General features: G+C 35.8%; 1 protein-coding gene across 2 annotated transcripts in view; it reads right to left on the bottom strand.

Moving 5' to 3' along the window:
* The window catches only part of COL24A1 (collagen type XXIV alpha 1 chain), a 399,913-nt gene that overhangs the window by 334,930 nt on the left and 48,754 nt on the right, over positions 1–16,229 (bottom strand). For both annotated transcript variants that reach the window (XM_007480591.3, XM_056815400.1), the window contains one exon: positions 7,735–9,101. In XM_007480591.3, coding sequence (XP_007480653.1) covers positions 7,735–9,101 — 1,367 coding nt within the window. The remainder of the gene's footprint in view (positions 1–7,734; positions 9,102–16,229) is intronic.

The following is a 16,229-nucleotide window of genomic DNA, read 5'->3' as shown; positions in this document are numbered from 1 at the left end:
CTTAACAGTATTTAGACTATGCACCTCTCAGGTATGAGAAAAACACTTTGTAAACTTTACAAATTTACATAAATATGAAGGCAAATCTGATTTTTGGGGGTCAATCCGTATCATTTTTAAAGTGTGGTGTACTTTGTGGACTATGGAAAATATTGTCTAAGGCTTCATTTAGCACTCTTCTGCTTTGGAACTGACACTTGGTGTTGATTCTAAGACGAAAAGTAAGTTAAAAAAAATCCTAGCTAGAGTCAGATCATATGAAGAAGGATGTGAAGAGGTAGTTCAGAAACACTTAGTAAAGGTCTTTTGAATAGTGCTATTAAGAGTTGCTTGGGGGTAACCTATGTATCCTTTCTTCATAGATCCTTGAAGTCTTCAGGTTCCCTAAGCTTTCCTCCTTTCTTCTCAGCAGAAAACACTCTTCCCCCCCCAAAAATTTACTCGTTTCTATTTATTACTTTATATCTGTTCTTTTAATTCCAATAAAAATAATCTCCTTGAAGACAGAGACTATTTTAAATTTTTTGCTCAGCATTTGTATGCAAAGAGCCTATTAGAGTTCCCTGCACATAGTAGGTACATAATGCATGTTTACTGAAATGTACTGAGTTGCATTCATCCACTTCTGTTGATCTTTATGTCCTTGATTCATCAGTTAAACATATAAAATCTCTCCTGACTTCTCATCTAATAAACATACCAAATTTGCCCCTTTAAAAAAGGGAGAGAGAGCTTCCCTTGATCGCATTAGTCTGTTAAGCTATCATAGTCTCTCTTCTCCTTTGATTAGGAAAAAAATCCAGAAAGTTGTCTACAGATGGTTCTACAATTTCCTTACCACCCATTCACTTCATCACTTGCAAAATCTGGCTCCAATTCCCACTATTCTAGTAAAGGAGTGCCATCCAAAGTCACTAATGAACTCCTTATTACTAAAATCCAATTATCTTATTTTAGTACTCATTGTTCTTAAACTCTCTGAAGCATTTGACAACACTGACTACCCTCTCCTTCTTGACACCCTCCCCTTCCTTGGCTTAGGCAACACTGAACTTTCAGGGTTCTTCTTTTTCCCTTCTTGATGACCTCCTCTTATCTTTTTGGATATTTCTTCATCTTCTTCTTGACACTTAAATATGACAATATTCCAAGAGTCTCTCCTTCTTGCTTTTTACTCTTTCTTGTTGACCCTATCCATTCTCATGTCTTCACTCATCCATCACCTCTATGCAGACACTGTATAAATCTTCAGGTCCATTTCCAAGATCTCCTCAGAATTACAGATCCATATCTCCAAAGTTCTAGTGTCCCCTCAAATGTAAACATTTCCTAAATTGAACTCATCGTCTTCCTTCCTGAAAGACCCACTCCCAACATTCCTATTTCTGTTAATGGTGTACTATACAGTCTCTTGGACAATTTAGAGCCATCTTTGATTCTTCTGTTTTCTTTACTATATACATCTCTCACTTGTAAAATAAGTGGATAGAAATAGATTCTCTCTAAGGTTCCTTTCAGCTTGCAATTCTATGTTCCTGCACTCCAATCAGCAGCAAAGTCCCTTGGATTCTTTGTAATGCCTCTCGTACTCATTTCCTCCCTTCTATGTTCATGTTCAATGTTCTATGTTCAAGTTACCCACTTATTTAGGCCTTCATCTCTTTTAACTTAGATGACAATAATGCCCTCTTTAAATGGTCTTCCTGTCTCTAGTCTATCTCGTCTTCAATACATCCTTGAAACTGAGTTGGTACAGTAGACAAAGCTCTGGGTCTGGTGTTAGAATGACCTGAGTTTAAAATTGGCCTCTGGAAGAAGATAAATGGTTTAGAAAATATAGTAGTAAATTTTGCCAAGTAAGTCACAGTATGAATGACAAATTACTTTTAATATCATCGAATTGTAGAGTCTCACAGTATCAAGGGACCTTATGGGTTACTTAATAAATCTGGCATATTATCAAGAATTTCCTCTACAGTTTAACTGGCTAGTGGTCATCCAGCATTTTCCTTAAAGATATCTGATGAGGGGGGACCCAGTACTATCCCCTCTATTTTGGGAGAGTTTTAATTATGAAGGTTTCCCCTTAAATCTGTTTCTCTGCTACTTATATTCTTCTTCCTAGCTTGCATCAAGTCACAACTAATATTCCACTTTCCATAGGAAGCCTATCCCAATCAACCTCTCTTAATTCTAGTGCCTTCTCTCTGTTAGGCATTTCTGATTTATACCATATATGGCTTTCTATATATTTGTTTATAGACTTCTCCCCAATCAGATGGCAAGCTACTTGAGGACAAGCATTATCTTTTGCCTCTTTTTGTTCCCCCAGCACTTAGCAGAGTGCCTGGCACATTATAGGAACTTAATAAATGTTTACTGATTGATTGCTCTTTGGGACCAAGCAAAACAAATTAAATCCCTCCTCTATAATAGTCCTTCAGATACTTCAAATACTAGTTATTATTATTATTATTAAAAAGGAATAGTATCAGCATGGTAGTTTTTAGCTCATTATGTTCCAACTCTAATAAGGCATTATAATAAAAATGAAAATGTAAAAAGGGAATTTGGTTTGGAATCATGGTTACTATGTCCCCCTCTAAGTCTTCTCTTTTCCATACTAAACATATTCATTTACTGCAAACCAGCCTAACACAGCACCATCTTGAGGACCTTCACCATCCTTTCACCCTCCTCTGGATGTTTTCCAACTTGAATATCTCCTAACATGTGATGCCCCCAAATGGACACCATACTCTCAATGTGGTCTGACCAGGGCCAGTGAGAGAGTTATCATTTCTCTTGTACTAGAGAATGAAAAAGTAGAGGGGAAGAAGGGAGAGAAGCAGATCAATCCTATTGGTTCTGTCTCACTTCCTTTTCCTCCCTGCATATGACCCTTCCAAATGGACTCTGTTGTCCTTTTAACTCAGGTTTTATGATTACTCATGTGTTCTCTTTTATATAAAAAATGACTATATCAACTCAAGTCTTTAAGAAAAGTGTTTACACCATTTTTCTTGCCGGTAAAGATGAGTTGAATAAAAGGTCCCTATTGTTTTGCCAACCTCCTGGGGACTGAGGGTCACATATTTGTGAGATGGCTGACTGAGGCTGACTTTCCAAGGTTTTGAGGTACAGCATGTGGCTATAGACTTGGCTTTTCTGGACCAAAAAATTGACCGATGTTGTGACCAAACCCCAGGCTGTAGCCTCATCAGCTACACACTATAATCAACTCAACTTACCAATGTACTTTTCAAACCAGCTTTTCCCTCTTGCCAAAAGTCTGTGTTACTGAGTCTTATGGCCGAAATCTCTAGCTATAGTTTAATTTTTAAAATGTTTTTTCACTGTCGAATTCCTTGAATGAGTATTGAAGTCAGTAATAAAAATGTATTAAGCATGTAAGTGCTGAGTCTACAAAGAAAGGCAAAAGGCAATTCCTAGTCTCGAAGAAGTTATAGTTTAATGGGGGGAGCAACTATATATGGACAAGATTTTATATATGCATTTTATACATATATATAACTTTGCTCAAATTGTCAGTGCTTCATACATCCTCAGTTTTCTGTGTACTATACTTGTGTAAATGTTATAACTTCCAATGGAATATAATAAGCCCTTTGAGGATAAGAAATATATCATGAGGTGCTTGATAAATGTTTGTTTTATTGAATTAATGAGATAAGAGAAATATTCTAAGGCTCATTATCCTCATTTGAAAATTGGAAATAAAATTTGTTTCACTACTTATTTTACAATGTTACTCCAAGGACCAAATGAGCTCATGGGCATTACAGGACTTGTGAGCAAAAAGAACTATATAAATGTAAATTATTCATAATTATAATTATTGCCACTAGCTATTATTAATAGTTACTTTAGTTGTGTGTCCCTGGAGTCCTACTCAGATTCGTCCTTGTGGCTTGGAGGTGCCCTGGGTTCTTAAAAGCTATAGTAGGCTATATTGGGGTATCTGAGGTGTGCAGGGAAGACTAGTGCCTCAGATATGAGGAATTGCTATGTACTTTTCAGGGCTATTCATTCAACTTTAGTGTCTGCTGCTACCCAACTCTCAGCTGTGGCTCCTAGAAGCAACCATCTTAGCAAATGGGCTAAACCAAGTTGAAGAAAACTGACAAGCCTCAAAACCCATCAGACTTAGGAGGATGTTTACCCCAAACATGTGAAGACTTCCCCTGTCAAAATGAGTTGATGAGAACAATTGTTCCAACAGCCATGGAGGCATTTTGAGCATAGTCAGACAACAAAGAAACCAAAGTCTTCCACTGCATCCTGGCCATCACCAGTCATCCTTTGCTACTGGACTTCAGTGACTTTGGAAGACAGAGTGAGACTGATGAGTCTGTGTAACTCTGCCTCACTTAAATCAAACTCATATGCAAGTCAAGATGTCACCCCATGATATCATTGGTCTTCTTTGAAAATAAAGGACAAACAAGAGCACATAGTATATATTAATGGAGCACTGGTCCTAGCTATTTCTGCTAAGGTAGCTCATAGACACACTACATATCACCTTTCTGGTTACTGGTCTTGCCAAGTTCAGAGAGGGTCATCACCAAGTTGGTGACAAGATGGAGAATACCTTGGTTCCAGACCAAGATAATCAAAACAAATAAAGTTTTTTCAATGCCAATGACTCTAAAGAAGATGCATTACTATCTACTTTGCTACTGCACCCTAAGTACCATTGGGATTTTCCATCTGATTTGCAGTTGAAACTTCCTATATTATATATATATATATATATGTACATATATATATATATTCCTATATGTTTCTCCTTATTAGAATGTAAGATCCTTAGCAGCAAGGACTGTTGTAACTTTCTAATCACATCCTAGTGCTTTATAATATAAAACTTTGATAAGTAATAATAATAACTAGCATTTCGAGTTTTAAAGTTTATAAAGTACAAATATCTCATTTTATTTTTGCAACTACTCTGAAAGTTAGGAGCTATTATTTCCATTTTGCAGATGAGGAAACTGAGACAGACAGAAATTAAATGATTTGCCCACAGTCACACAACTATCGAGACTGGATTTGTCTCAGATCTTCTTGACTCCAGGTCTAGTATTTTTCTTTCATTCATGAAGAAGGAAGAAGAATTATGACTTAAATCAGGAGAGGGCATGCCCATGCTGACCAAGACACAGATTCTAGGAGTATTAAATGTGTAAAGATAATTAACAATAAATATGAATAATTACTATTATGATTTATATATGCTGTGATAAGATAAAGAAGGATTTCAATATAAAAAACAATTGAGTATACTTGGGAAACTATGATCAACTACTCTTTTTCTTTGTATAGAAGAAACTAGCTTTTCCAAATCAAATTCTCTTTTTTACAATTTCATTTTTAATATAATGCCTTATTAGAGCTAGAATCTAATGAGCTAAAAACTATTACACTGATAATATTACCTTTTAATAATAACAATATCTAGTATTTATATAGCACTTTAAGGTTTGTAAGATGCTTAACAGATATGACCTTATTTTATTTTCAGAACAATCATGGAAACTAAATGCTATTATTATCTACATTTTACAGATGAAGAAATTTAGGTTAAGAGAAGTCCAGTGACTTCATCCAACTAGTAAGTGTCTGGAATTAAATTATAACTCAGGTCTTCCTGCCTCAAGGATTAATACTTTACTGTACCACTTAGCTGCTTCAAGATAAAAATACTGAAGATAAAATATTTTGGGGGGATTAGATAAACAGATAAGCCTTAAGTATCTTTGTATTGCCTAACACAGGACCTTCATACATTTTTATTGAATAAAAGTATGGATGATTTGATATCTTTGAATTATATTTCTATTTCTCATCACATCTTCATTTAGAATGTTAATTAGGTTCAAAAAGTATATTTTTTTTGTTGCTGATTACTAGCTCTAGTAACTAGCCAGTTACCAAGCAAAAGATTTGTCCTGTAATAGTGTATATACTCAATATTTATAGAGATATACCAAACAATATTAAGTGTTGCTCAATACATATCAAATGACTTTCCAGTAATAACCACAGAGAAAAACCAGTCTCAGCAAGTGGCATCATCTTCTCCATGCAATGGTTTCTGGATCTACACCAATGACTCAAGTATATGTCAACTAGCATATTCATCAAACGAGTCACTATCATAGATAATCCTCTTTAGTCTGACTACACTAAAGAACATCTAATTGTTCTATAAATAAGACTCGAGGAAGATATATGGTCTGCAAACACAAAAGGTGAGAAGCAATACTTATTCTTTCTAATTACTTGATTCCTCATATATTGGAATACTACAGCAAATCTTTAAAAGACTTCACAATAATACATTTAAATAATCTCTTTAGATTTATAGATGGCTTTCTTCAAAACAACCTTGTGGAGATAGGTGGAACAGATATTACTATTCCATTTTACAAAAAGGGACATTGAGGCTCTCAGAGGTTCAATTGGATTACCCATAATCACCTTGCTAGTGATGCATCTCAGAAGGGCTTTAAATCAAGGTTTACTGATTGAATGAATGCATAGTATTTAATCTGTGATATTATGTTTTTAATCTGCATATTTCTGTGGAGTTATGTTAATAACTACCATAATAATTCAATGAAAAGTGAAAAATGCACATTTCTCTCTCACAGCCTCTCCAAAAGAATGGTGGGACCTTCAGTTCTGTCTCTTGGATGTTCCAGCTCCATTCAAGACCCAGCTTAATTGCTATCAACAACAGGAGAGAATTCCTAGAATATAAACCCCTAGAGGGCAGGGATTGTTTTAATTTTTTTTCTTGATTTGTTTAGTACTGAATGTAATGCCTAACACATAATAGGCGCTTAATAAATGTTTAATTGGATCAAATTAATTTTTTTCTTCTTTGTTAATTTTCTGTAACATAGATGACGCCTGTATTTAATCTTCAAATGCATATTTATTATACCTTTAAAAATAAATAGCCTACAGCTTATAAACAAATTCCGAATTGCAATCCTTGCTCAGCCTAGTATGGCAACCAACATTAGCTATTAAAAGTTCTATCTTCTTATTGATCCAAAGTAATTTTCCAGTACAAGTGTTACCACAATGTTTATACTGGCAATTGCTGAGAGGATATAAATTTAAATACTCTGGGAGACCCTGGAATTCCAAATGAATCTGAGATTTGATTGATGTCAGTATCCTTTCCACCAGTATGGCCTTTAACCCATCCGTGCCTGGCCATTTCACGCAACTCATACAGACTTCCTCCTATAATTTAAGTAAGTTACAATATGTTTTTCTTTAGTCCATCTCAACTGTTCTTCAGACCAATCTCTTAACAGGAAGACATATTAATCTTGTAATTATAATAATTTTTAATAGAGAAGGCTGAGTCCATTTTTAGCAACTGGAATCTCTGGCTGAATTTCAACTGAAAAAACAAGACATCTGGTTTGTCTGCAATTTCACCAGAACTAAACACTCCTACAATCTGCCAATAATAAAAAAGGGGGAAAAAACCCCACCACCCAATACAAACCAATAGCTGTGCTAAAATTGCTCTTATTGGAACTATATCTTCTAGGAATCATAAATTCATTCATTGTATTCAGGATAAGTTTCTGTCACAGATTTGGCTTGCTCTGTATACTCCATTCCAAAATTCTCTTAAATTCTCAGTAAACTAATTTTAGGAAGACACATTTAAAAGCAACTTACAGGCAGTCCAGGTTCCCCTTTAGGGCCTCTCAGATTCTCCATATCAAGCATCGTGTTCAGATCCTCATAGTAATAATAATCATAAAAGTCAGTTTCATCGTTATCCTCAGTGTGGTATGTGCCATCAGTATCCAATTTGCTTCCTTTCCACTGATAGACATTATTCTCCACAGATGGTTCAGTTGTTGCTCGATATAAGGTTGTGTTCAAAATCTGTGACATATTCATGAGTTTTTCAGTGTGCTGATTAAGATCTTTTTTTAGGTCATCAATTTTATCTTCTTTCATAAAGGGAGAGACAACGGATGGCCTCTCTTTAGGCAAAGGGAGACTAGTTGTTCCTTTTTCATGCCCTACAGCATTCTCTGAAACATTTTGGATTAAGCCAGCTTTCTTGTTGGAGCTCAACAACACCTTTTTGAGTTGATGATGAGTAACTGACAGATTTAAATTTAGTGAGATATGTTCTTTGGCAGTCATCTTTGTGACCTGGACTTCAGGTTTTGTGTGATTCCCAGAAGAGATGTTTCCCCAAGGGACAGATGTTAAAGAATTTGATGATTCCCGGGGTGCTTGAAGTTTATGGACTGATGGAGCCTCCTTATTTACTGAGTTTGGGTTTCTTTCTCCTTCATAAAGTGTTCTATGTTCTTCTGGTACTTCTTTATCAAACTGCTTGTATGATGGAGACTTCTCCAATACAATGCCTGGAAATGTAGTGGTATGAAGAAACCCCATCTCTGATCGGTAGGTATCAACATGGCGACATTGCTGTTTCCGATATTTACAATAGTTTGCTGATGCTTCAGCTGAGGGAATTATATCCAGCTGACAAATTACTCCTTCAAAGCGGACTGAATGGTAGTCCATACTTCCCAAAGTAAACACACTATCAGCATTGAATGCCTGCATTCTAGAAAGAATGTCTTTGCTGAATTTCTTCTTTCCACACTCAACAAACATGGAAACCACTGAGTCTTGAATATCAATGGCAAAGGAGTGCCACTGTTCATTGTGAACACTGTAATTGAAAGATGCTACCAATTTCCCACCAATGTGGATCACCACCTTTTTGGGTAGTAATTGTACTCCGAATAGCAGTCTATTTTTATTCCTGATACTGAAGAGAAAAGCATTGTTGACTCTATGTGACAGTAATCCAATTACTATTGTGAATTGCTGTCCTAGACTGGATGGCAAAATTCTCTTGGTAGGTGCCTCAATATGAGTACCACTTGTTAGAATGACACCTGTCTCTGCTACTTGAACTCCCTGAGGTAATGGAGTAGATGAAGATAGTACATTCTCCACTGGTTGGTGTCTTACATCGTTGCCTCCAAGGCCTAGTTGATAAAGAACATCTATGCCTGAAAGAAAGGGCAAGAGAAAAAATGAAAAAGATTATTACTGAATTGCATTCATCTACTCAGACAAATGGAAGAGAAGAAAAAATGTGATTTCCTAGAATAAACAGAACTCATCAATTAAAGATTCTCAGTAGGGGAGAATCACTCCATGGTTTGATAAAGCCATGTGTTTGGGAAGTTCAACCTTCCCAAATCCCTCAAAGTCCAAACCCTCAGAATAAATTAAAAGGTGAAATAATTTTCCATCTTTTAAAATCAACCAAGATGCAGTTATTAAATACCTTCCTACCTCTTCTAAGAAACTAATAGTTTGAAGATTATTAGCTACACCTGAGGATATAATTTAAGAATATCTTTACAACCATGAAAACAGAATTTTGATCCTGGAAACATTAATAACAACCCAACCCCACCCTCCAAAAAGGCAACTTGAAAATTGTAAATGTATTATGTTGATGAATTTTGCTTTTCTGCCAGATTGGAAGCTCCATGAACAAAGAGGCTATACTTATGTTATTTTTCTTTCTCATGATGCAGGTCACATATAGTAGGTGGACATGATTTCATGGTGGACAGATTTCAATCTCAAGGGGACTGTAGAGGCCAATTACAAACTACCTTCCAGAATCACAGAATTTGAGAGCCAAAATTTGAGTATCACCATTGTAATCTGGTTTAATCCATACATGAAGGGAATCACCTTTGTAAGTGAATTGTCAAGTAGCTGTCCTCTTCTTTCTCTTCCTCCTCCTCCTCTTCCTCTTCTTCCTCCTCCATCACTATTATTATTAAGGCTGCTACTACTATTATTACTACTACTAACTATACTACAACAATTATTACTATTACTAATGCTGCTACTACTATCTCTACTACCTCTACTGCTATGATTAATACAGCTTTTCCTACTACTATACTACTGCTGCTGCTGCTAATACTACTACCACTATTACTACTGCTCTATTAATACCACCTCTGTTGCTGCTATTGCTATTATTGTTACTACTGCTGTTGCTATTACAATCACCACTACCAACAATGATATCTAATATCATACTGATTCAAGATATTAATATATAATGACATATATTATGTTGTCATAATAAAGGATGATGTATTATTATAGGTAGCATTTATTTTATGCTTTAAGGTTTGCAAAGCATTGCACATATTATTTTATTTCATCATTGCAGCAATCCAGAATGGTAGGTGCTATTACTAGCTAGCCTCATTTTGTAGAGAGTTGAAGTGTGGCTCCAGAAGCAGTAAGTTACAACTGAGGAAGGACTTCATAGATAGTTGTTGAATTTATAAATGATTGAATGATTCCAGGTCCAGAGCTCTGCCACTATCCTTCCTTATTGCTTCTGCACAGGTAATACAAAGTAAACAGTGATTGATTAGCTAATACTTACTATATGCCAGGCCTTGTACTAGGCACTGAAGATCCAAAATTAAGAATGAAGCAACTCTTGCTCTAAAAAACCTTCTACAACTTGAACCCTATGGGGGTGGCGAGCCCCTTTCTGGGACTCTTCAAATCATCTCCACATGGAGGGTGAGGAAATTCAGGAATAATTTATTTCAGTTTGACTACAATATAGAGAACATGGCAGAGTTCTGGGAAATGAGTCAGGGGAGTCAGGGAGCAGCCAGGTTGTAGAAGGTCTAAAATGCTAGGTCAAGAAGCTCCCATTTTTTACTATAGAGAAATGGTTGGCTGCTGAAGGTCTTTGAGCAGGGAGTTAACATGGCCAAGACTTAGGCAGTAAGAGAATTATTTTGGAAGCCCAAGAAAGGATTGATTGAAGAGGAATTAGAGGCATTGAAGTAAATTAGGAGACTTACAGTGACCTAAGCCAGAGGAGACAGGGGCAGAAATTACGTAGTGATGATAAGAGAGGAAAGGGGGAAAGTTGTAGAAAAATTGACGACATTTAACAATTGATTGAATGAGTGAAGAGTGAGAGGATAAGAGAAAAGGATGTCAAAGACTCTAAGATAAAAATATGGATGGATGGGGAGGAAGAGTATTACATCTTCAACATCATGGTAAATAATAATAATAATAATAATAATAATAATAATAAGTATTGATATAGCATAAACCACACACGTTATATGCACACATAATATGAACATGGATCTACATGTGTGTAACTATATGTGCACATGTTTATATAATGGTGTATTGTGCATTAATGCTAATTATTTTCATAGAAGTAAAGAAGAAAGAGAAGAGAGACCAGGATTAAGCCTTGGGGGAAAACCTATATTTAGGGAGGGGGAGATTAGATGATCATCCAGTAAATGAAATCAAGAATTAGCAGCCCAACAGGGAAGAAGAAAGAGTAACGCATGAAAACCAGGGGAGAGGCCAATATTCAAGAGAGATTAAAAACCTTAGAGGGCAAAGAGGAAGAGGTCAGGAGGACTAAAATTAGGACATTTTTAATCCTGAAAATTCTCAATGTACCTATTACAGATTATCGTACATATAGTAGGTATTCAACAAATAATGAATGCATGTAAAAATAATCTTGATATTCAGCAATATGATTTACATATTTCCTGAAATAATCAGGAGAAAAAGTGAAAAGACAAAATGTCTTAATATCCTGAAGATAGGAAAGGATACAATAGATAGGAGGCAAGAAGTGATTGGAAGTTAGATTTTTATAGAATTTTATAGAAGACCTTGAAGACAAAGTTAAATTCTCAGTTGGGTATTTTTAAAGACTCTACTAAGTATATATCAAAGAGACCAAGAAGAAAAGGTCCAGAAAACCACAGAGGGGAAAATGGTCCTTCTGTAGTTAAAGCCTAAATTGAGGGGCTCCAGAGATTGCCTTTCTGGCCTAGTGAAGAACTATGGAAAATGGGCAGTTTACGGCATCTGTTGGCCATAAGAGTGACAGAGTTCAGTTTCAACAATTGTGGATGGCAAGTTTTCATGATTTTAATATGTAGCCAGGTCCCCAATTAAATCAAATAATGATTAGCATAAAGTGGTTGCATGTATTTTAATTCACTCTGTAATTATGTAAAATATAATAATATGTTCTAGCCCAATGTAAATACTGAGAATTAACTTAAATAATTCAACCTCTTCATTATCTACATTTATTAATTAGGACACATCTGTATTCAGAACGGGAGAGTGAATAGAAGTTACATAGGAATTTAATAGTGAAGAATCCAATTTAACTACTTGTTAAATAAATAATTTTTAGGGGAGGTGCTATAAATTGGTGGCTAAAATGAGTCAGAAGGACAGCTGGGTAGCTTAGTGATGGGAGGTCCTGGGTTCAAATATGGCCTTGGATACTTCCTAGCTGTGTGACCCTGAGCAATTCACTTGACCCCCATTGCCTAGCCCTTATCACTCTTCTGGCTTAGAACCAATACACAGTATTGAGTCTAAGATGGAAGATAAGAGTTTTAAAAAAAATGAGTCAGTAACATCTACATAGTAGATACTTAATACATGTCTATTGAATTGGTATGAATTTTAATTGTATGTGCTACCCTTTAAAGAGAATGTATTTGAGGTCAGGGATTCTCACTTCACTATATGCATTCCCAGTTCTTAGCATTCATGGGGTGTGGTACATAGTAAGGGCTTACTGCTTGTTTTCTTTCATTCATAATTATCTTTTTTTTTGTACTAAATGTGATCAAAAGATCATAGAATTCAGAGCTGGAAGAAACCTTGGAAATAAAATCTAAACCAATCATTTTATAGAAGAAACTAAAGATGTAGAGAGGCAACATGACCTTTGCCCAAGTCACATAGGTAGAGAAAAGCAGAGCTAAGATGTCAATCAGGTCTTCTTAATTTAAATCCTGCTTCTACTGTGCTACATTGCCTCACTTAGTTTCATACACATCACTCAACTTTCATGTGCCGGGAGCCATCAAAGATCCCGCTGGTTGACATGGTCACACGTAGAAACTGGGGAATGCAAAGCAGCCCCCAGGAAAGTTAATACTTGCATTCAACCCCTCTGAGTGACTTTCCTTATTAGCATCCCCTTATTATTGGAATTGCTATATTCTTACTTAGCCCCAGGAAAAACAGATGAGAGCAACATGTTTGCAGGGTTAATACAGATGTCCCACCCTGTCCCCCCAGAATATCACCAGGAGATCCCACTTACAAAATTAAACCTAAGGATTCTTATGTACTCACTTAGATAGGACCCTCCTTTTTAGTTATGAAACTTCTAGCAAATCTGTGCTCAGAATTTCCCAACCTAAAACTGGGCCATGTTGATCGTACCCTCTGACCCTGCACTTAGCAACAGTGTTTTTGTTGACTATCTCCTTAGGATTCATGTTTGTTGTTAGAATCCATGGAAACATGTATGTTGAAAATAAAACTGTGTGCCAAGTAGATACATGACCATGAGGGTATAAAATAAAGCCAAGCCTCAGCCAAGGTGGAGCAGCTTTTCCTGTGAAACCTGTGCTGCGGGTTGGATACAAAAACTGTGTCCCATTCATCATTCTGCCAACACCATCCCACCTGCAAGACCACATCCCCTGTGGGAGGCAGGACCACCTCACAGCGATTGGCGCCCAAACAGGGACTCTTGGTTAGGTAAGCCCCTTCCCCCCAAAACAAAAAGGCCACCTGAAACAAGGAAGCTCACTCCAAATTCAGATGGTTAGGATCCCACCCAGGGTGCTGCAGACCCCTGTAAGTAAGTACAGGTAAGGAGGGGTGGGCAAATTCAGAACTTTTGAAAAGTTAAAAAAGACCATGGGGCATAGTGAATCCAAAGAAGGAAAGCTATTAAACAAGCCACAGCTGGCTAAGTTCTTGGACATTATTCAGATATGTAGTCCATGGTTTCCTGATGAGGGGATAGTAGATTTACAAACCTGGGAACATATTGGCCTTGACCTTAAAGCCTATTACACTGAAAGGGGACCAAAGCAGGTCCCAGCTGAAACCTTTTCCTTATGGTCCCTTTTCAGAGACGCCTTAGACCCTACCTGCAAGGTTATTCATCTTGGGCAGTCTTTTCCTAACCTGTCTGCCATAGAGAAAACATCCTTACTGTCTGGGCAGAAATCCAAGACTGAAATCTTTAAGTATTCAGTATGAAGCCAAGACCCAGAAGGGAAGGAGGGAGACAAGGAGGATAATGAGGGGGAACTCCCTCCCACCCCAAGACAAGGAATTGCTAAAAGATCAGACATCTAAATACACCAATCCTGATTGGAACTTTCCCATTCAGATAAGTCCACCCCCAATAGTCCCTCCTCCTCTTCCTCCTCCTCTTCCACCTCCTAAATATTTTCTTTTATCTAAAAAAGGGAGGAGTAAATGAACTGGAATAAAGGATCCCCCTCCTCTTCCACCTTTACAATCCTCAGCTCTTTGGTTCTAGCAGGGAGGACCCCCTCTTTCAATCCCTTGTCACCTGCCTCTTCAAATGTTTATGCTTAAGTCTCTTGGAGCAAAAGTTTCTCTTCACTGCTCACCATTTTAAAAGAGACAGCACCTAGGAAAAGGCAAGATGGATATTTTCATTTCTTCTTCCTTTTTTTCTTCCTCAAGATCTTGAGTAAACACCTTAATTTTTAAAAGCATGCTTCCCTCAGTCTATGTTTAATGTTTATTTATGTGTCTCTATGTGTATCCGAGTTACAGGTCTTGTCTGTATATTTTCCTAATTCGGCATTTACAAAAATGTTTCAGAGTCCTCCATGTAAAGTAGGTAATTAATTAAACTCAACAGACTGCTCCATAAATCTTCTTTTTTCTTATTTTGGGAAGGTCCCCAGGATAAGAAAAAGGAATGATTTAGAACACATGAAGAAAAATTTTATCCCATAATTTGGCTACTCTCTCAGATTTAATATTATAGATTATAGATCTATATATGTAATTTTGGAAAATTGCTAATTAATCTAAAAATGTGCTATGATATAGTGTGATTTTATGGTGATAATTGTGTATTAATTAAAGGTGATAACATCATTAGGACTGATTATAGCCAGCTTGACACCAAGAGGGAATTTCTACTTTTCTAAGGCAAAAAAAAAACAAAAAAAAAACAACCCATACTGGATGCTTAGAAAACACAAGATATTTATGTGTAAAATTCAATCAGACAAAGGTTATAGTGTACTGTGGAGAACTTTTTCTAAGATTTAAATTTTGAGATTTAAAAATGAGATGTCCTTTAAAAATAGCAACAAGTGATTACATGATTACATGTTAGCATTTGGATTTTAGAAATTTAAATTTGGCAATCAGTATATGTAAATTTGTATAGGTACTAAGAATTTGGTGTATGGCTAAAATTGGGATTTTTAATCAGCATTATACCTGATTGTACTGAGAAATTGTTTTTATCTATTAAAATATAATTTGTTATAATGTCATACTGGATGTACATAAAACATGTATGAATTTATACTGTGAAAAAATTAATTTTTATGCAAACTATGTATTATGCATTTGGCAAAGGAAAATTGACTAGTCCAAAAATCAAATCAGATTCATTATTAGGTCATTAAATATTAAGGAAACATTGTTAAGGAACTTTAATCAAAGTCAACTTGGAAGTTGTGAAGTTTTCAATTAATATATTAATTGGTTTCATATCAAGGTTTTAAAAACATGTAACTTAAATGTTAAATTGAAAAGAAAGGAATAAATTTTTCCCTCAGCATTCATATATGATATATGTTCCATAATCTAATTTTGTTCAAGCATAAAATTATTCTATATTTTCAGACCTTTTCTTTTGTCCCACTTGAATTTTGAACTTGATTCTCTAACCCATACTTGACTTAACAGCCTATAGATCTATTTACATGGATGAACAAATGAAAAATAGAAATGGTCTTTGAAAAGATTGGATTATCTTAATCTAAAACTATCGGCCAGAGATTCTTAACCTTTTTATTTGTCAAGGATGCCTGTGAAAGTCTGGTAAAGCCAACTTACCAGAGTAATGATTGCACAACTCTGCATAAAATAAAATACACAGGATTACAATAGAAATTAATCATATCGAAATATAGTTATCAAAAAACTTTTAAGATAAGTTAAGGGAATCCAGGTTAAGAACCCTGGCTATAGACCATCTTCACATATTAGATGTTTGA

This window comes from Monodelphis domestica, chromosome 2, assembly GCF_027887165.1.
Source record: "Monodelphis domestica isolate mMonDom1 chromosome 2, mMonDom1.pri, whole genome shotgun sequence".
NCBI lineage: Eukaryota > Metazoa > Chordata > Mammalia > Didelphimorphia > Didelphidae > Monodelphis > Monodelphis domestica.
The sequence above is the reverse complement of the archived record's forward strand: the minus strand, read 5'-3'. Positions and strand labels throughout refer to the sequence as shown.